Below are 20,741 nucleotides of genomic sequence, written 5' to 3'. Positions count from 1 at the left end.
AGCACGCGACCCGCCGGCGGTTGGGCTGGATGCAGGAAGTTTCTGATTGGTGGAGTCGCAGAAGCACCGGGCGAAAAGAGCTCCGTCGGTGGCGCCCCCGAGTTCGGGCGTAGCCAGTACCGTACGGCAAGATGGCGGCCCCCAGGTACTTTGGGACGTCCTGCGGGGACAAGCCCGCCCTCTACTGGTCATAGGAAAGAGAGCGGCATACTCTGTGGGCGGCACTGGGCGGGGGGGCGGGCCTACCGCCACTTCCTGCCTCAGGGGGGCCGGGCGCCGTACGAAAATATGGCCGCGTCTAGGTGTCCGTAGGCGGAAACTCCGCGACTTCCGGTCCAGAGAAGGGCCTGCGGTGGGTGGGGGAAGGAAGGCGGAGGGAACCCTGCGAGGTTCTGAGATCAGCAGCGAGGGTCGCCTCGAGAGACCGTTTCTGAGGTGGGGGCCGGACCGTGCGGGGAGCGAAGGCAGGGGCGGGAATGTCGAGGGAGAGGTACTGGGGAGTCCCAGGCGCTGAGTCTGAGGTGCAAGCTGTGGTACCTTCCTTCCAATCCCTGAAGGGGAATGGGGCGGCCGGGGGCTGAACTGGGGGAGGGGGACTTGGCGGGAAGCTCATTCGGGGGAAGGGGTCGGATGCGGGGTTGGGATCTGAGAGGAATCCGGAGAGCTCAGTACTGGGCTCACAATCGGTTACAGGTCACAGAGAGAGAATGGGGGAATTCGGGTGGGGTGAGAGGGAGGGGACTTGAGGTGAGATCTCTCCAACCTAACGTCCCGGTTTGAGGAGACCCGTCAGAGGGTGGAATGTGAGAATAATCCCAGGAGGGGAAACGGGAGTGGATTGTTGGGAGAGAACCTCCTTCGCCTCTGAGAGTCTAGGAGTTGGGGGTGATCCTTCAGGATGGGATGAGGGTGTGGATTTGACGTGTTTGAGAGCGAAAGGGGGAAGGCTGGTGAGGTGGTGCTGACGGGGATGTGGTATCTGTGCGAGGGAATGTCGAGGAAATCCAGAGTGCACACGTGCAGGAGGTGGTCGAGAGATTGGAAAAGTCAACTTGGCAAGTATGAGAGATAGTGGGGAAACTGGATCTCGACAGAAGGGGTAGAGCTGGGGGTGGGGACTTAAGGTTTTCAGGTGGTTTCAGGTAGTGAAAGGTCAGAAAAGTGTCTGGTACTAGTGGTTGCTGAAGTTAGGCAGTGAGGACACTGTTGAGCAGGGCTGGGTGTTACTGAAACCCAAGAAGATTGGAAAATGTGTGAGATGAAGGGAGGGGCTATGCTGGAGGGGCTCTTTCTGAGGCCCCATCCCCTTCCAGCAGGAATTCCGAAATCCCCAACACTTCCTTCCTCCGGGGGATTTGATCCCCCATGGCCACCGCTAACAGCATCATCGTGCTGGATGATGATGACGAAGATGAAGCAGCTGCTCAGCCAGGGCCCTCCCACCCACCCCCCAATCCGGCCTCACCCCAGGCAGAAGCCCCTGGCTCCTCCCAGCCCCATGGGGCTGGAGGAAGCAGTAGTTCTGGCGGCAAGAAATGCTACAAGTTGGAGAATGAGAAGCTGTTTGAAGAGGTGAGCTTTAGGGGAGAAGATTCTTGTGCCCCAGGGAGGGGGATGGCTGACTGGCTCTGTAGTCCTTTCTTCCCCACTAATCCCGCCTTGCCTTCTTTCTCTCAACCCCTCCCCTTGTCTCTTCCCCCCTCCCTTCTTCTCCTGAAACCTCCAGTTCCTTGAACTCTGTAAGATGCAGACAGCAGACCACCCTGAGGTGGTCCCATTCCTCTATAACCGGCAGCAGCGTGCCCACTCTCTGTTTTTGGCTTCGGCGGAGTTCTGCAACATCCTCTCTCGGGTCCTATCCCGGGCCCAGAGCCGGCCAGCTAAGCTCTATGTCTACATTAATGAGCTCTGCACTGTTCTCAAGGCCCATTCAGCCAAGAAGAAGCTGAACCTGGCCCCTGCTGCCACCTCTAGTGAACCCTCTGGGAATAACCCTCCCACAGACCCCTCCTCGGACCCCACAAATGCCGAGACCACTGCCTCTGAGGCACCAAGGACCCGTGGTTCCCGGCGGCAGATCCAGCGCTTGGAGCAGCTGCTAGCGCTCTATGTGGCAGAGATCCGGCGGCTGCAGGAAAAAGAGTTGGATCTCTCAGAATTGGACGACCCAGACTCCACATACCTGCAGGAGGCAAGGTTGAAGCGTAAGCTGATCCGCCTCTTTGGGCGGCTTTGTGAGCTCAAAGACTGCTCTTCCCTGACGGGCCGTGTCATAGAGCAGCGCATTCCCTATCGTGGCACCCGCTACCCAGAGGTTAACAGGCGCATTGAGCGGCTCATCAACAAACCAGGGCCAGATACCTTCCCTGACTATGGAGATGTACTGCGGGCTGTGGAGAAGGCAGCTGCTCGGCACAGCCTTGGTCTTCCCCGACAGCAGCTCCAGCTCATGGCTCAGGATGCCTTCCGAGACGTGGGCATCAGGTTACAGGAGCGACGTCACCTTGATCTCATCTACAACTTTGGCTGTCACCTCACAGATGACTACAGGCCAGGTAGGGATTAGTGAGATGCCTACTGGTAACCCTTGTATGTCAGATGTTTGGTGGAGGGAGCATCTCTCTAGTCCCTTCTTCTAGGGTTTGGGCTGAGTACTCTGACTTTATATCTTCTCATGTAGGCATTGACCCTGCACTGTCAGATCCTGCCCTAGCCCGGCGCCTGCGAGAAAACCGGAGCTTGGCTATGAGCCGGCTGGATGAGGTCATCTCCAAATATGCAATGATGCAAGACAAGAGTGAGGAGGGTGAGAGGCAGAAGAGGAGAGCTCGGCTTCCCCAAGCTACCTCTTCCCACTCTACAGACCCCCTCAAAGCCTCCTTGGATTCTGGTGAGGTATGGAAGGGATAAACCCTTCAGACAGACCTTGTCCTTTCCTTGCACTGGCCAACAAGGATTTCAGGGTCATTGAGGGGGAAGAGTGTGGAAGGAACACGAGAACCAGATCCTCTGGGGCAAGGGATTCCTTACAGAAACTCCTTTGTCCCCCCAGGGCCCTAGTGGAATGGCATCCCAGGAGTGCCCTACCACCTCCAAGCCTGAGACAGATGATGAAGAAGATGAGGAAAGTGAAGAGGAAGAGGAGGAGGAAGAAGAGGAAGAAGAAGAGGAGGCCACAGATTCTGAAGAAGAGGAGGATCTCGAACAGATGCAAGAAGGTCAGGGGGACGATGAAGAGGAGGAGGAGGAGGAGGCAGGTATGTCAAGAACAGTTCCTTTTTGTGTCAGTTCCCTCCATTCTGTTGGATGTGAACCACCTGTTTGAGACCCTTCCCTTCTTCCTCTTACTCTCAGCAGTATTCTTTCCCCAAGTTCTCATGCTCCCTCTCCCCTCTTTTCTTCTTTTCCAGGTCAGGATGGAGACAAGAGCCCTATGTCCCCACCACGGATCTCCACTGAAAAGAATCTGGAACCTAGCAAAGGGATCAGCAGGTCTATGGGGGAGCAGCAAAACAAAGAATTCACGGTGTCACCATCATCAGAAGAGCCCTTGGCCCCCTCCAGCATAGATGCTGAAAGCAATGGAGAAAACCTTGAGGAGTTACTCCTGGAGGAAGAGAGCCCTATATCTCAGCTCTTTGAGCTAGAGATCGAAGCCTTGCCCCTGGATACTACCCCTTCCCCTGAGGAGAGGGACATTTCCTCTTCCAGGAAGCAGTCAGAGGAACCTCTCACCACTGTCTTGGAGAATGGAGCAGCCATGGTCACCTCCACTTCCTTCAATGGAGGGGTGTCTCCTCACACCTGGGGAGATTCCTGTCCCCCCTGCAAGAAGTCTCGGAAGGAGAAGGAAACTGGAGCAGAGCCATTAGGAAACAGGTAACAACAACAAGGAGGAAGAATAGGGAGGCCAAGGAGACATTACAGGGGGCTTTCTGAGAGGAATATTGAGGAACTGGGTCTGCTGGGAGAAACTGGACACTCCCCCTCTAGCCTCAGGCTCTCCATACCTCCCTACATATTTGCATTTCTGTCCCTAGCTATGTGGAAAGGCAAAGGTCAGTGCATGAAAAGAATGGAAGGAAGATACCTACTCTGCCCAGCCCACCTTCTCCCTTGACTTCCATGGCCCCAGTTGCGGATTCCTCAACGAGGGTGGATTCTCCTAGCCATGGCCTGGTGACCAGCTCCCTCTGTAGCGCATCTCAAGCCCGGTTGTCCCAAACCCCTCATTCACAGCCCTCCAGACCTGGTACCTACAAGGTAAGAGGGGGAGGCAGTTTTTCCCTGACTTAATTCTCTTTCATTGTCTGTTCAGTTTCAGGATTTTCATCTGAATATTGCACACACCACATCCTCTCTCTTCCTTTTTTTCTCACCCCAATTTTTAATCTCGGATAAGTCCTTTCCTCTGCTCCTCCTCTCCGTATATTCCGGACGCTGCTTTCTGACTCTGTCTCTCACTCCCCTGCAGATGAGTGTGGCCACACAGTGCGATCCAGAGGAGATCATCGTGCTCTCAGACTCTGATTAGCTGCCTCTCCTCCCACTCCCAGCCTCCAAAGTGTTTTGGGATAGTATTTGGAGGATGGTGGGAAGCTGATGACTGAGGAAGGGATTGACTGAGCTAATCCCCTTTTTGGTGGTGTTTCTTTAAAAAACAAAAACAAAAAACCAACAAAAACTTAAGTTTTACACAGAAACATTAATAAACAATAAAGTTCTTTTCTTATTGTATCCCTGTCTTTTTCCTTGTCCTTCTACGTTCACCGCTCGGCACCAGTCGTTCTCTGGCTCAGGGTTAACCTTGGTCCTGGGCTACCCCTTGGAGCTGTCCTTTGTAGCCTGTCTTTAGCTCGCCTCCCGGAGTTCCCTCGCCCTCAGACCTTCCCCTAGCCCTCGGCCAGGCACTTAAAAAAAAAAAAAAAATCAACTTGCTGCAGCCTCCCAAACTCGCTTTACTTTTCTCACTTCGAGCGGTAGGAGTAAAAAGGCCAATCAGGGGCCGACTCAAGGTTATTTTGGCCAATCCGTGCCCGGAGGAAGGGGGCGGGACTTCAGGGGGGACTGTCAGAAGCTGGGACAGCAGGGCGATTAGATCCCGCAAGCCCACTAAAGGCCACAGCTCAGGGGCGGGGCCTAAGCAGCGACGGCCGAGACCCTTCGCCAATGGGAAGGGCAGGCTTACAGAATTAAAGGGGAATGAGTGCTTCGGCCGAACCACCAAGTCCTGAGTTCTTCAGCGGCAGAAGAGGCCTGGTACCTTTAAGGTGGAATGAGGCGGCTGTTCTTTAAAGGAGAAGTGGACGAGTCGGCCGAGTATTGCCTAGTGGCACGGGCAGGGGTGCCCGCCTGTACCTTTAAAGTCGGAGGGGCGGGAGGCGGAGCGGAGGCGGAGGGCGGAGGGAGTCGGCGCAAGATGGCGGCGGGAGGGGCCCAGGCTGCGGCTCTGGCCGCCGAGTGAGGGGCGGGGGGGCCCGGGGGCGCGCGGCCCGGTAAGCGGGGACGCGCGGGGTTGGGGGCGCCTTCCGGGTGGGAGAGGAGGTCGAAGTAGCGCTTGGGGCGGAGCAGAGGGGGGCGGGGTCCAGCGTGGGCGGGGGTAGACAAGGGGCGGGGCCGAGAGGGCCACGGGGGTGGGTCTTGAAGAGGCGGGGCCGAAAGCCCACGGGGCGTGTCTTGAAGGGGCGGGGCTAGAGGTAAGCCGGGGGGCAAAGGGGGGCTTTGGCTCGCGAAAGAGCTGGGGGGCATAGATCCGGAGGGAGGGATGTTCTTAGTACAGGAACAGACTTGCCCCCTCCCAAGAAAAGGGTGCAAAACACCAGTAAGGTAGATTTGGGAAAGTCAGGCGCTCAGGCAAATGGGGAGTTCTGAGGAGAGGCGCCCCACTCCCCAAGAGTACCTTACTTCTCTTAATATCCAAGGAAGGAGCACTGCATTTGGAATCAGGACATCTGCGTTTGCTGGCACTGCCAGTTACTGGCTGTGTGATCTTGGATAATCTCGTAATCTGAGCCTCGGTTTGCTCATCTGTCAAATAGGGTTGAGAGGAATGCCTACTTTAGGGTGTTGTGGGGAACTACTCAGATAAAGGGTACGAACATGTTTTTAAACTGTAAAGTGAAGGGCTGTGTCATTATGGAATGTTATCCTTCTTCTTTCTTTTTCTTCCCAGAGACCCCCCCGGCCGCCCTTTTCCTTCCCTTGTTCCTGTGGCTGGGGGGGTAACCCCTCCCTCCACGCCATGGAGCCATCTCCTCTCTCTCCCAGTGGGGCAGCACTCCCCCTGCCTCTGTCACTGGCTCCGCCCCCACTGCCCCTGCCTGCAGCTGCAGTGGTGCACGTGTCCTTTCCTGAGGTAACCAGTGCCCTTCTGGAGTCCCTCAATCAGCAGCGGCTACAGGGCCAGCTCTGCGACGTGTCCATCCGTGTGCAGGGCCGAGAGTTCAGGGCTCATCGTGCTGTCCTGGCTGCCTCCTCCCCTTACTTCCACGACCAGGTTTTACTCAAGGGCATGACCTCCATCTCGCTGCCCAGCGTCATGGACCCAGGCGCCTTCGAGACTGTCCTGGCTTCGGCTTACACTGGCCGTCTCAGCATGGCTGCTGCTGACATTGTCAACTTTCTCACAGTGGGGTCGGTGCTCCAAATGTGGCACATCGTGGATAAGTGCACTGAACTCCTCCGCGAAGGCCGGGCCTCAGCCACTACCACCACCATCACCCCTGCTGCAGCCACCTCTGCCACTGTTCCTGGTGCTGGGGTCCCATCGGGGAGTGGGGCCACTGTGGTCCCTGCCACCGTGGGCTCCGTGCGCTCCCATGCCTCCAGCCGGGCCAGTGAGAATCAGTCCCCCAGCAGCAGCAACTACTTCAGCCCCCGAGAGTCCACTGATTTCTCATCTTCCTCCCAAGAGGCATTTCCAGCTTCTGCGGTGGGCAGCGGGGAGCGTCGAGGAGGTGGCCCTGTATTCCCAGCCCCTGTGGTTGGCAGTGGGGGGGCTACCTCTGGGAAGCTGCTGCTGGAGGCAGATGAGCTGTGCCATGACGGCGGGGACGAGAGGGGTCCTGTGGTTCCTGGGGCTGGGCTCCGGCGGCCCACCTACGCACCCCCCAGCATCATGCCACAGAAACACTGGGTATATGTGAAGCGGGGTGGAAATAGCCCAGCACCAGCACCCCTGGTTCCCCAAGACCCAGATCTGGAAGAGGATGAGGAGGAAGACCTGGTGTTGACCTGTGAGGATGATGAAGATGAAGAGCTGGGGGGTGGCTCCAGGGTTCCCGAGGCGGGAGGACGGGAGGCCACCCTAAGCATAAGTGATGTCCGCACCCTGACTGAGCCTCCGGACAAGGGAGAGGAGCAGGTCAATTTCTGTGAGTCTTCCAATGACTTTGGCTCCTATGACGGTGGGGGTCCTGGAGCAGGGCTTGATGATTCAGGGGGGCCAACCCCTTCCTCCTATGCCCCCTCCCACCCTCCAAGGCCCTTGCTTCCCCTGGACATGCAGGGCAACCAGATCCTGGTTTTCCCATCATCTTCGTCCTCCTCTTCCTCTTCCTCTTCCTCACAGGCTCCAGGCCAGCCACCAGGGAACCAGGCTGAACACGGGGCGGTGACCCTGGGGGGCACGTCGTCAGGGGCCCTGGGCATGCCTGGTGGTCCTGGGGGAACCCCCGGAGGGACAGGCAGTGGGGATGGGAATAAGATCTTTTTGTGCCACTGTGGGAAGGCGTTCTCACACAAGAGCATGCGTGATCGGCACGTGAACATGCACCTCAACCTGCGGCCCTTTGACTGCCCCGTGTGCAACAAAAAGTTTAAGATGAAGCACCACCTAACGGAGCACATGAAGACACACACAGGCCTCAAACCCTACGAGTGTGGTGTCTGCGCCAAGAAGTTCATGTGGCGAGACAGCTTCATGCGCCACCGGGGACACTGTGAGCGAAGGCACCGCCTGGTTGGGGGCGGGGGCGGGGGCGGGCCAGGACCCGGGGGGCCCACCGGGCCAACCTTGCCCCTCAAGAGAGAGTCCCCTGGAGCGGGCGGGGGCAGCGGTGACGAGGCAAGTGGGGCCACGCCCCAGTCCAGCCGCAGGGTCTGGTCCCCACCCAGCGTCCACAAGGTGGAGATGGGCTTTGGTGGAGGTGGAGGAACAAACTGAAGGGGCAGCTCTGGAGGTAGCTTTCCGGTTTGAGGAAACGGAGGCTGAGCCAGGCCGCCGTGGCCCTCAGGTGATCTCCCGCCTCACTTAATGTCTTCCTTATCTCTACAGACTTGTATATATTCTGGAGGGGGAACCATATTGCACCATTAGCCACTCCATTCCATTCCTCAGCCCCTCTCCCACGAAGTATCCCCGGAACTAAGTCCTTCCTTCCCCTCAGATGGGTACACTGAAGCCCCAGCTCCAGACTAGGACGCATATGGTGGGGGGGAGGGAAAGGGGGACCATGGAGCATCCTGGAGTCACAGGGTCAAGGGTCAGGTGGTTGTAGTCTGTACCTGAAGTTTGTGTTTGTGTTGTTGTGGGGACCAGGCCTTTGTCCTAGCACCTACCCCACTTCCCTAAGGACGTGCCCTATATTTCTACCCTCATCCCTCCGATTCCTCCTTGGGCCCCCCCCCACCCCAACTGGATTCTCATTGAGGAGGGAGTGAAGACGTAAGAATATAAGGTTTTTATTTTAAATCTTATTTTTTTTAAATGGTGATTAAAATATTTATTGGTCATTTCACTCGGCTTACCGAAAGCCCCTCTGTGTTTGCTGGGGACCCGGCGCAGGTGGGGGAAGGCGGAGTCTCCGTACTCCGGGAAGTGGATTGGTGGGGTGGTGGGGACGGAGGGGGAGCCTAGGGTTGGGGAGGGCTCTTGGACTGGGTGGTGTCTTGTGGCCCAAGAGGGCGGGGCGGGGCTGAGGTCTCCGGTCTCGAGCGGGAGATAAGGTTTGGGGAGCCCTGCCGCCCACGTGCCCTCACCGGACCGGAGCGGGTATTTCTCCGCCTCTCCCCGCCCTTTCAAGGAAAGCGAAAGTGAAGGGGGAAGTGGAAGCTCCGGGGCTGAGCTGATCGCGGCGCCATGAAGCCCCTATCTCTGCTCCTCGCCGTGGCGTCGGGTGAGCGAACCCCGAAACCCTTTGCCCGAGAGCCAGGGGTGGGCGGAGGGAGGTGAGCCCACCGCGCGCCAGCCTCGGACCCAGGGCGTGGGGCGCCCCCTCACCCGCGCCCCTCTCCGCAGCCTTGGGGACGGCCGTCTCGGCGGGCCCGGCGGTGATAGAGTGCTGGATGGTGGAGGATGCGGGCGGGGGCCGCCTGGCCAAGAAACCCGCGGCCCTGCTGCTGCGCCAGGGCCCGGGCACTCCACCCCCGCGGCCGGACCTCGAACCCGAGCTCTACCTCAAAGTGCACGGTGAGTCGTTCCGGACTCGCCCTCCGCTCTGTCCCTGCCCTTGAGGTCGCGCTGTGACCTCGGGCCTCAGTTTCCCCTGTAAAGTGAGGTCAGATTGCCTCTAAACTCTCGCTACCGGGCAGTTTGTGCGTTTGGAATTCCCGGGACCTGCCCTCCCCGCCCGTTGCCGGCGGGAACGGCGGCACCGACTCCCTTCTCCGCGCACAGACCCCGCGGGAACCCTCCAGGCCGCCGTCAGGAGGTACCCCTCGGACGCCCCCCCGCCACACTGCGAGCTCAGCCGCTTCATCCCGCTGCCCGCCTCGGCGAGGTGGGCCCGTGGCCTGACCCCGGGGCGGAGCTGCCCGCGGGCCCTGGACGGGGCGTGGCTCATGGCCAGTGTGCTCAGCCCGATCTTCAGCCTCTCCTGCCTCCTGAGACCGCAGTCCGAGCCTCAGCCCGAGCCTGCGCTCTTCACTTCGGCGACAGGTAGCTGGGGAGGGGAGGTGGGAGGAACGCGGGCCGCTGAGGGCCTGGGTCTGGCGGGACTCGCGCTGCGAGCCCCCTCGCCCAATCGGGGCTTAGTTTCCTGATTGGTAAAGCGAGGCGGTTCCGCTGCGATTAGAGCTGCGGTCTCCACCGCTTCTAGCTCCCGAGGGGTTTCGAGCAAACAAGCGCAACCCTCTGTTGGGGACGGGGCTTCGGACAGAGTCGGACTCCTTGCTACCTTGAGGAACTTGTATGGGGATGGGGTTGAGGGGCTCAGAAGCCCCCCAAAAGAAGGAACTCTTTTTCTCTTCTCCTCCCAGATCTGTGTCCTGCTAGGTAGACACTGCCGTCTTGGTGGTTAACCCTGTTTCAGAAACTACCGGTCAAGCCCCGCCCGTGCCCGCTTCTGGAACTGTGGCACCCCGCAGAGCAACAAAGGCTCTAGCGCTCTAGCGCTCTAGCGCGTGGGCCTTCCTTGCCAGCCCCTTTCCATGGCTCGTGCGGATGCCCTGAGTCTGTGGCCGCCAAGTGGTGGGGCTGCACTGGGCCGGAGAGACAGCTTCCCACTGCAAGCGCTGCTTATTGCACGGTGCAAGGCGGTTTGCCGAGCTGAGGCAGGAGGGAGTGGGCAGATAGAGCAAGAATGGGGTGCCTAGGGGGCGCCTGGGTGGGTCAGTGGGTTAGCTTCTGCCTTGGCTCAGGTCTGGATCCCAGGGTCCTGGGATGCAGCCCTGCATCAGGCTCCCTGCCAGGCAGGGAGCCTGCTTCTCTCTCTCTCTGCCTACTTGTGTGTGTGTGTGTGTTTTAATTTATTCATGAGAGACATACAGAGAGAGAGAGAGAGAGAGAGAGGCAGAGACACAGGCAGAGGGAGAAGCAGGCTCCATGCAAGGAGCCCGACAAGGGACTCTATCCGGGTCTCCAGGATCACACCCTCGGCTGCCGGCGGCGCTAAACCGCTGCGCCACCGGGGCTGCCCTCTCTCTGCCTATTTGTGCCCTCTCTCTCTGTCAAATAAATACAATGTTAAAAAAAAAAAAAAAAAAAAGGAATGGGGCACCTCGGAGCTCACCCTTCTCATGGCAGAGGGTGGGTAGGATATGAACAGTCATTGGCTTCTCGCAGTCCTGTGAGCTTTTTTAAAGTTTATTTAAAGTTTATGTATGTATATATGTATTTAAGTAGTCTCTTCACTCAACGCCGGGCTCAAACTCAAGACTCCGAGATCAAGAGCCACATGCTCCTCTGAGCCAGCCAGATGCCTCTTGTATGATTTTTGTAAACAACACAGCACAACTGGCAAGCTAACCCCTCCCTTCCCCCCCCACTACCTTCTTCCCACCCCCCCCCCACCCGCCCACCCCCCCTACCCCCGCCCAGAGAGTGAATCACCCACAGGACCAGGGAAAGGGACTCAGCACCCACCCATCACCTCTGTCTACATTGACGTTCTTGGTTGCCAGGCCTCACCCTGGGCAGGGCAGAGGCAAACTATGGGGATTATAGCTCTCTCCAGTGGGGAGGAGTATCTCCCAGGCCTGCTGGCTTCACTGAGGTGGGGGTGAGAAGAGGCTTTTCATTCTGAGTCTGTTTTTCCAACTGTAAAATGTGGATGCTATTTCCTGCTGCTTTTCTGTTGTTGTGACTCTCAGGGGAGACACTTGGTTAATTAATTCACTGGTTCAATATTTATTAGCACCAAGAAGAAATTAGGCCCCAGTTGGTTCTCAATCCAGGCTGCAAGTAAGAGTCCTTTTGGAAGTTTTTTTGTTTGTTTCTCTTTCTTTTTCTTTATTTTATTTTATTTTTTTTAAAGATTTTATTTATTGAGAGAACACAAGCAGGAAGAAGGGCAGAAGGAGAGAGCAGACTCCCCGCTGAGCAGGGAGCCTAGGATCAAGACCTGAGCCAAAGGTAGACACTTAACCACCAACTTAAATACCCACATGCCCCTGTCTTGGAAGTTTCTAAATGACACTGAATTGTCCCACAACAGGCAAATTAAATCAGAATCTCTGAGGTGGCCTTGGGCACTTTTAAGGGTCACGAAGGTGATCAGATTCTGCTCTCAAGGTTCTCAGTAGATTTATAATGGCTAATTGTAGAGTGGAAGACAATTTGGGCCATAAGAGAAGTGCAGATAGGAGCCGTAGGAGTGCCCAGTGGGACAATTTTCTGCTTCTTATAGACCCAAACCTGGGGGTAAAAACTAGTTGCTGTGCTCGGTCTTCCTTTTCAAGCATTTCTACTTGATTAGAGATTGAAGAAAATGAAAGTTGTTGTTTTAATGTAAATTTTAAAAAGGAATCTTCCTAGGGGCACAGATCATTGGTATTTTTCCTAATATACATTTATACAGTATTTCTTATCAAATACTTCAAAATGTTTATTGACAAATACACTGTCCTACTATACTTCACGTGTATGGTTTTTAAAATCTCATTGTTCTTTTAAAACATTGTAATGGAAAATTTCAAAGACACATGAAAGTAGAGAGAATGGTCTAATGAACCCCCATAGACCAATCACCCACTCACTTGTGTAGTTATTAGGCTTTACCACATTGTTTTGCTGACCCTCCTCCCACCTATTTTCTTGTTTTGAAATTTATACCAGGCACCATATGATTTTATTCATAAGTACTTCAGTAAGAATCTCTATCAAATAAGGGCTTAAAAAATATTGTCATAGCAAACCAAACAGGTCTCTATATTTTACATTTGGTTCTTGCATCTGCTTGGGTTGCCATAACAAAATATCATCGACTGGATACCTTAAATTTATTTTGTCACAGTTCTAGAGGCTAGAAGTCCAAGATCAAGTCTAAGATCAAAATGCTCTCAGGGTTGGTGTCTGATAAGAGCTCTCCCGTTGTGGTTGCACATGGCCACTTCTGGCTGTGTCCTCACATGAAGGAAAGAAAGTGAGCTTTGCTGTTTCTTCCTCTGCTTAACAGAACACCAGCATATAAGGTTAGAGCCCTGTGTTAATGATCTCATTTGACCATGATCACCTCTTCACAGCCCCTGTCTCCAAATACAGTTTACTCTTGAATAACTGTGCATGTGTGTATGGTGGGAGGTTAGAGGCACTGACCCCACCCCCAGCAGTCGAAAATCTGAATCCATTTGACTCCCCCGAAACTTAACCACTCATAGCCTACTGTTGACTGGAAACCTTACCAATAATGTAAACAGTTGATTAACACATATTTTATATGTTATATATATTACATACAGTACTCTTATAATAAAGTAAGCTAGAGAAAAGAGTTATTAAGAAAATTAATCATAAGGAAGAGAATATGCATTTGTAGTACTGTACTGTACAAAAACTCCCACATATAAGTGGACCATTGCAGTTCAAACCTGTGTTGTTTAAGGGTCAACAGTATAGTCACATGGGAATTAAAGCTTCAACATACGAACTTGAGGGGGTCCCACAGAACTCAGTTCACAGCAATTTTGTCTAAGTCTCCTTTATTCTTTTTTTTTTTAAATATTTTATTTATTTATTCATGAGAGACACAGAGAGAGACAGAGAGAGGCAGAGACATAGGCAGAGGGAGAAGCAGGCTGCATGCAGGGAGCCCGACGTGGGACTCGATCCTGGGTCACACCCTAGGCTGAAAGCAGCGCTAAACCACTGAGCCACCTGGGCTGCCCAAGTCTCCTTTATTCTATAATTGCCCTGCACTCCCTAAATGCTAGTGGTTTATCACTTGTTCAGCAGAACTTCCCATGTTCTGTCTTTGGTCAACTGTCTCCTCATTGTGTCATTTTCCTCTTATTCCTGTCCTCCATACTTCCTGCCAATTGACAGTTCTAGAAACTTGATTAAATTTGAGCTTACATTTTTTTTTTCACTAACACTTTATAATAGTTGTCTACCGTTCACTTTATTAACAGAAAAGCGAAAATCTCTGTGATGTAAAAACAGGTACAGATTTCCTTCGTGTTCTGGCCCTGTTGTGCTTAACATTTGTATTTTTCAAGACAGGTTTGTGGGATGCAGGTCTAAAATTGCTCCTTCAACCCACATTAAAGAGCACTGTTAGCTTGAGGGTTAAACTGTAAAATCTTCGGATTTTGTTTATTCATCTCATGAATCATTTGTAATAATTTAAAATTTGTGTCTGGATTTTGAGAAATGAAGTTTATTTTTTATTTATTTTTAAAAAAGATTATTTCTTTATTTGACACAGAGACCAAGAGCACAAGCAGGAGGAGCAGGAGACAGAGGGAGAGGGAGAAGCAGAGCAGGGAGCCCTATGCAGGGCTCGATCCCAGGACCCCAGGATCATGACTTGAGCCAAAGGCAGACGCTTCACCGACTGAGCCACCTAGGCACCCCTGGTTTTAGTTTATTGAAAAAAACTGTCCCATGAGGTTGAGAGAAGTTTAACCTTGTAGGAGTTAAACTAGGATTAAAAATTACAGTGTCACAAGAGAAGAAAGACTACTTTTACAGGAAGGACTGACATTTCGGGGAAGAAGTAGTTATGGAACTGACCTTGGGGGACATGGAATACTTAGATGTTTGGGAGACAATAGGCAGGGAACTGAGTTAGACCAAAGCAAAGAAAGGCCTTATGATTAGAATTTCTACTAGTTTCAAGAAAGGGATTCTTTGGAGCCAGTTCTTAGGATGCAAGAGAAGTCTGGAAAGGTGAGTTGGGGCCTGGGCTGGATCATCAAATACCCTGAGATCTGGGCTTTATAGGTGACAGTGAACTATCAGAAGTCTTATGTATAATAATGTGTGTGTGTGCTGGCACGTGCCATCTCCCCAAAAGCCTGCTATTTTACTTGATTCTTTTTTTTAAATAAATTTTTATTTATTTATGATAGTCACACAGAGAGAGAGAGAGAGAGAGAGGCAGAGACACAGGCAGAGGGAGAAGCAGACTCCATGCAGGGAGCCCGATGTGGGACTTGATCCCGAGACTCCAGGATCACGCCCTGGGCCAAAGGCAGGCACTAAACCGCTGAGCCATCCAGGGATCCCCTATTTTACTTGATTCTTACAAAGGTAGGCAAGGAACAGATCATTGGACTAATGAGAAAAATACAGATGGAATGATTTTGCTGAGATACCCAGCAAGTCCACGAGGATGATGGTGGCAGTAATGAAAATAGCAACACCTAACATTGATCGAGCATATTCTAAAGATGGGTCCTGTTCATGACCTGAGCCAAAGGCTGACGCTTAACCCTGGGCCACCCAGGCATCCTGGTAGCTCGGTTTTTTTAAACAGGCATGTGAACGGCTTAGACTTGTAGTCACACTGTGCAGAATATGGATTGAAGAAGAGAGAGACTGAAGATAAGGAAGACCCAAGAGGAGGTTGTCATTGTCCTAACAAATGTTGGTGAGAACTTGAGTTGGAGTCAGAGGTGAGAATCTATCTGGAAGACAATTAGGGCCTGGTGGGGACAGCAGGTGGTATGTTATATTTGGCAATTTGCTCATCTGTCTCCCTTACTAAACTGTAAGAAACATGAGGGCAGGGACTGCCTGTCTCATTCACTGCTGTCCTCTACCTTGAGTATCATAGGTGCTTAGTAAGTATTAGTTGAGTGAGAGAATGAGTGACTCTAAGTATTTTCCCTTAGCGTCCAGAGTAGGGGTTGATCTTTCCACAAGGCAGGGAGAGTGGACTTTTGGAGCGGGGTGAGGGAATGTTGCAGAGATGCTGTTGAGTTGGGGCACATTAAGTTGGTCTAATAGATGGTTAGGTGTAATCCCAGCAAACACTTGGTGGACTTACTGTATTCTAGGTACTGTTCTAAGCACTTCACATATAGGTGTCTTTGTTATCCAGAATCAGGAACTGAATAAATCTGGGTAACCAGAGGCATTAAATCATTTAACCTGCATTACAATGCCATGAGATACGTATTATTATCATATTATTATCTCATTATTTAGGAGATGAAGCTGAGCCATGGCAACATGAAATAACTGGCCTCGTGATCCCAGGACCCAGGATCGAGCCTACTTCTCCCTCTGCCTACGTCTCTGCCTCTCTGTCTCTCATGAATAAATAAATAAAACTTAAAAAAAAAAATAACTAAAGGGATCCCTGGGTGGCGCAGCGGTTTAGCGCCTGTCTTTGGCCCAGGGCGCGATCCTGGAGACCCAGGATCGAATCCCATGTCGGGCTCCCGGTGCATGGAGCCTGCTTCTCCCTCTGCCTGTGTCTCTGCCTCTCTCTCTCTCTGTCTGTGACTATCATAAATAAAAATTAAAAAAAAATAGCTAAAAAAAATAAAAATAAAAAAATAACTAGCCTATAAGGTCATATAAATAGCGGCAGAGTTGGGATTAACCAGGGAGGGCGGGCTCCAGGCACTTAATTGGCATACCCTGCCTCAGTAGAGCATAGATGTCTGTTTGGGTCTAGGCTAGAGCCAGAACCTTCCAGAGTCAATAAGTACTCTATACAGCACCAGAGGATTGACAGCCCTGAGTCATCACAGTCTTTACCAGCAAACCAAGAAAGGCCTGGTTCTTCACAGGTGGTGCATGGAGACTGGACTGGTTCAGGCTGTGTTGGAAGTGCACTCAGAGCCCACTGTCCCCAGAACTTGAGTGGGCTGGGTGCTCAGACCAGCCTTCAAAGGCTGTATCCACTCACTGCTCCTAATCACCTCTAGACCTGTCTGCTCATGTGTAGCCGCTCTGGGTTGCACGCAGGCCCAGAACAAAGGGGATTTGCAGGGAAGACTAGAAGAAAGACTAGAAGATGGTTTGGTATCGGAAAAGGAGGGGTCCTCTGAGGGGTGGGTGAATTTGAGTTGGGTACTCCTCCCTATAACTCTGTTTCTCTATTTCTTTCCTCTTTGTTTCTCTCCTTCATGCCCCTTCTACTCCCTCCTCTCCTCCTCTTCCCCAGCTGTGCTGACTGTCCTCACCTACAGCCCCATCGCTCAGATCCAACTGGGACAAGATGCTCTGCTGGACTTGAGATTTGCCTACATGCCCTCCATCTCTGAGGCTGCTGCATCACTGGCCCCAGGTCCCCCTCCCTTTGGGCTGGAATGGCGACGCCAGCACCTGGGAAAAGGGCACCTACTCCTGGCTGCAACTCCAGGGCTGCATGAGCAGATGCCAGCTGCCCAAGACGGGGCAGTGGCATTTGCCGCCTGGGATGATGATGATCCATGGGGTCCATGGACTGGAAACGGGACCCTCTGGCTGCCTGCAGTACAGCCTTTCCAGGAGGGCACCTATCTGGCCACTGTACACCTGCCATACCTGCAAGGGCAGGTTGCCCTGGAGCTTTCTGTACAGAGTGAGTTGGGGTACAGGGATCCCCATGGGTAAAGCAAAGGTGGGCACTTGATAATGGCCATACCATAATGGAGGAAGGATGGGGGAGAAGAGGGTGCTGGGTGAATGGCAGGAGGTAGACTGGGATCCTTGGGAATCAGAAAGGCAATGGGTAGAGGTCCCTGGGAATTTAAGTGACTGGGATGAAGGTTCCCAAATATGAGGAACAGGATCCTTGAGAATATGGGTTTCAGCATGGGGTTTCCTGTGAAGCACCAGTGGGGAGACTGTGGGTTCCCCATCCTGGAAGAAAAAAACCAAACCACCTCAGTTTGGGGGAAGCCATAGGGCAAACTGATAGAGACAAATGTGGATTGATTCCCCCATGCTCCTTTCCTATTTTCTCCCCAGAGCCCCCCAAAATATCCTTGACACCGGCACCTCTTGTCTGGGCTGCCCCTGGGGAGGCACCCCCCGAGTTGCTCTGCCTTGTGTCCCGCTTCTATCCTGCCAAGGGCCTGGAGGTGGAATGGGAGCTCCGGGGTGGCCCAGAAGGCAGCTTTCAGAAGGCTGAGGGGCAGAGCTGGCTCTCCGCCCTGCGCCACCACTCAGATGGCTCTGTCAGCCTCTCTGCGCACCTGCAGCCCATCCCAGTCACAGCCAAGCACCATGGAGCGCGCTATGCCTGTCGTGTCCACCACCCAACCTTGCCCACCTTGGGGCGCAGTGCAGAAGTCACCCTGGAGGTGGCAGGTAGGAGCCAGAAGGGTAATCGAGCAGCCAGGGGTGGGGTGGTGGGGGTCCAGGGGTTCAGGAGGATACTACAGAGTTTACTCTTCCCCACTTCCACCTGCCAGGACTCTCTGGGCCCTCCCTGGAGGACAGCGTGGGCCTCTTCCTGTCTGCCTTTCTCCTCCTCGGGCTCATCAAAGCGCTGGGCTGGGTGGGTAAGTGTGACTCTCATTGCCACAGTGACAGTCCCTGCCTACTCCCAGAAGCCTGACACCTATCTACCCTACCACACCTCCATCCCAACCCTTCTTAATCTCTCTCCACAGCTGCCTCCAGATCTACTTCAAAAGATCCAAAGGAGAAGGTAACAGGCCTCTTCCTTTTCTTTCCGTTGTCATTTGAGCTCCTCTTGGAACTTCTCACCCATGGAGGGAGCCTGCTGGCATGGGGTGGGGGGGGGCAGAACTTGGAATTCACAGACCTGGGTTAACTCCTGCCACCTTAAGTATTCTACTTCATACCTCAGTTCCTTGAGTGTCAAGATAAAAAAATTACTTAGGCAGCACTGTCCGACAGTATGATGCCAGCCATGTATGTTAATTTAAATAATCTAGTAGCCACAATAAAAAGGTAGTAACAGGTAATATTAATAATACCATTTATTTCATCTAATATATCCAAAATGTTATCATGTAACATGTACTCAATATAAGAAATTTTAGTATTTCTGTTCTAAGTCACCTAAAACAGGTGCTTCTTTTAAACTGTCAGCTCCTGGGCACCCTGGGTGGCTCAGCAGTTTAAGCGCCTGTCTTCAGCCCAGGGTATGATCCTGGAGACCCGGGATCGAGACCCACATCGGGCTCCCTGCACAGAGCCTGCTTCTTCCTCTGCCCGTGTCTCTGCCTCTCTCTCTATCTGTCATGAATAAATAAATAAAATCTTTTTAAAAAATAAAAAAATAAACTGTCAGCTCCTGTCAGTTCAGACTGGCCACATTTCGAATGTTGCACAGACACATGTGGGTGGTGGCTACTGTACAGACAGCAGAGCCTCAGAGGGCTGTTGGGAGGATTAGGCAAAATCACTCGGCGCTGTGTGTGCCAAGCAGAAAACCCACAGAGACCGTTCTGCTGCCCTCTGTGCTCACGAGGGTTCATTTACCTCTGGACTGATCGTGAGCATTTCTTTTTTCAAAGATTTTATGTATTTATTCATGAAAGACACACACAGAGAGGCAGAGACACAGGCAAAGGGAGAAGCAGTCTCCACGCAGGGAGCCCGATGTGGGACTCAATCCCAGGACCCTGGCATCATGCCCTGAGCTGAAGGCAGGGTGCTCAACCACTGAGCCACCCAGGTGACCCTGATCATGAGCATTTCAATTTCACCTCTCTTTCTAAAACCTGGAATTCCTCACCTCGTTTTATTTTTCTTCCAGAAAGCACAGTGAGGCCACTCACCACCATCCTGGGGAAGCTGCCACCATCTCTGGCCTGAGCTACTGGAGTAGCTCCCCCAAATTGTACACCATCATCTTGCTCCCTCCAATCTCTCTCCACAGAATGGCTGGAATGCTTTTTCAGAGGATACAAATCTGTAGCATTTCCTTTCTTAGAGTGCTAAGGCAGTGCAGTGGTTCTCAAATTCTTTAAGTCTCAGGACTGCTTAAAAAGCGTCAAGGACGCTAAAGAGCTTTCGGTTATGTGGGTGACAAACTACAGATATTTATGCTACCAGAACTTACAACGGAGAAAAATTTAACAAAAGAATACGCAAGAACATGTTCCATTAGTTGTGAGGACAAGGATATCAGCATGCAGCTTCTGGAAAGCTCCAGGGTGCATTTCTTTGGAGAGAGTGAAAGAGGCAAGGAACATTTTAGTATTGTTACCAATAGTCTTAACTTTGCACACCCACTGAAATAGTCTCCAGGACCTCTGGGACAAGGGCCACACCTGAGAACCAGTGCCCTAGAAGCCAAACCCATTCTTGTCCTGCTATGCATCTCCGGGGCTGGAGCCACTGCCTGCCCCTACAACCCCACCTGGTGCCCTCCAGCCCTTTCCTCAGTGTTCATCTCACCGAACGTCATTTCTCTTTTCCAGTGGCTCCCACCTTCCCCGTCTGTTCCGTATGTCAGGTCCACCCCTCGCCCTTCTTGGGCTGCAGACCAGGTCAGCCTCATTCCCTCACACCGCCGCGTGTCCCTCCTGTGCGGTTCACCACACTTGTATTTGAATGATTGTGCGAATCCTTGTTAGATGTCCTTGTTAGATGTGCGAATCCTTGTTAGAGGTCCGCTCCCGGGACTGCCGGTTCCTCAGAGGCAGGAACGTGTCCGTCCGTCCGCCGCGTGGTCCCTGCTCCCGCACAGGCCCGGTGCCCGCTGGAGGGCGCTCAACGCAAACATTAGTCCTTTTTTCGTCCTCTGTATTTGAAAGCCAGTGTTGGACGAAGTAACTACTGGAGGAAGGAAGTGGCAGCTCGGACTAGGGACCTCCAAGGGAGGACGGTCAATTAGACCGAAGCGGGTCTAATCGTGCGGGAATAGGGATCCCTGGGTGGCGCAGCGGTTTAGCGCCTGCCTTTGGCCCAGGGCACGATCCTGGAGACCCGGGATCGAATCCCATGTCAGGCTCCCTGCATGGAGCCTGCTTCTCCCTCTGCCTATGTCTCTGCCTCTCTCTCTGTCTCTCTCTGTGACTATCATAAATAAAAAAAAAAAAAAAATTAATCGTGCGGGAATAAAGTTGTGTCCTATGCTCCCAACAGGGTGTCTCCTTCCACCCCACGGGTCCCCCTGGCAAGGGAGCACAGGCTCTTAACAACCACCTCTGGTCCCTTCTCTTTTTTT

The 20,741-nt window shown here is 53.1% G+C and overlaps 3 protein-coding genes across 8 annotated transcripts; all 3 read left to right on the top strand.

The window, feature by feature from the left end:
- Positions 1–6: 6 nt before the first annotated feature.
- On the top strand, positions 7–4,737 carry DAXX (death domain associated protein). 6 transcript variants are annotated; one of them, XM_038553715.1, is made up of 8 exons: positions 7–145; positions 1,314–1,572; positions 1,727–2,555; positions 2,681–2,895; positions 3,053–3,257; positions 3,411–3,879; positions 4,041–4,263; positions 4,475–4,534. In XM_038553715.1, the coding sequence occupies exons 2-8, from the start codon at positions 1,366–1,368 to the stop codon at positions 4,532–4,534; spliced, it is 2,208 nt and encodes a 735-aa protein (XP_038409643.1). In that variant the 5' UTR covers positions 7–145; positions 1,314–1,365. The 6 variants fall into 6 exon arrangements, with proteins under 6 accessions (XP_038409643.1, XP_038409646.1, XP_038409642.1 ...); XM_038553718.1 differs by having other exon boundaries at positions 10–145; positions 1,317–1,572; XM_038553714.1 differs by lacking the exon at positions 7–145 and adding an exon at positions 290–435.
- A 321-nt stretch (positions 4,738–5,058) lies between these two features.
- Positions 5,059–8,738, top strand: ZBTB22 (zinc finger and BTB domain containing 22). The gene is made up of 2 exons (XM_038553703.1): positions 5,059–5,495; positions 6,173–8,738. The coding sequence occupies exon 2, from the start codon at positions 6,242–6,244 to the stop codon at positions 8,162–8,164; it is 1,923 nt and encodes a 640-aa protein (XP_038409631.1). The 5' UTR covers positions 5,059–5,495; positions 6,173–6,241; the 3' UTR covers positions 8,165–8,738.
- A 150-nt stretch (positions 8,739–8,888) lies between these two features.
- Positions 8,889–20,421, top strand: TAPBP (TAP binding protein). The gene is made up of 8 exons (NM_001048101.2): positions 8,889–9,116; positions 9,239–9,409; positions 9,617–9,877; positions 16,776–17,174; positions 17,564–17,905; positions 18,010–18,099; positions 18,211–18,248; positions 19,326–20,421. The coding sequence occupies exons 1-8, from the start codon at positions 9,080–9,082 to the stop codon at positions 19,335–19,337; spliced, it is 1,350 nt and encodes a 449-aa protein (NP_001041566.1). The 5' UTR covers positions 8,889–9,079; the 3' UTR covers positions 19,338–20,421.
- The last annotated feature ends 320 nt before the right edge of the window (positions 20,422–20,741 follow it).

The sequence above is a fragment of the Canis lupus genome, chromosome 12, assembly GCF_011100685.1.
Source record: "Canis lupus familiaris isolate Mischka breed German Shepherd chromosome 12, alternate assembly UU_Cfam_GSD_1.0, whole genome shotgun sequence".
NCBI classification, from domain to species: domain Eukaryota; kingdom Metazoa; phylum Chordata; class Mammalia; order Carnivora; family Canidae; genus Canis; species Canis lupus.
The sequence above is the reverse complement of the archived record's forward strand: the minus strand, read 5'-3'. Positions and strand labels throughout refer to the sequence as shown.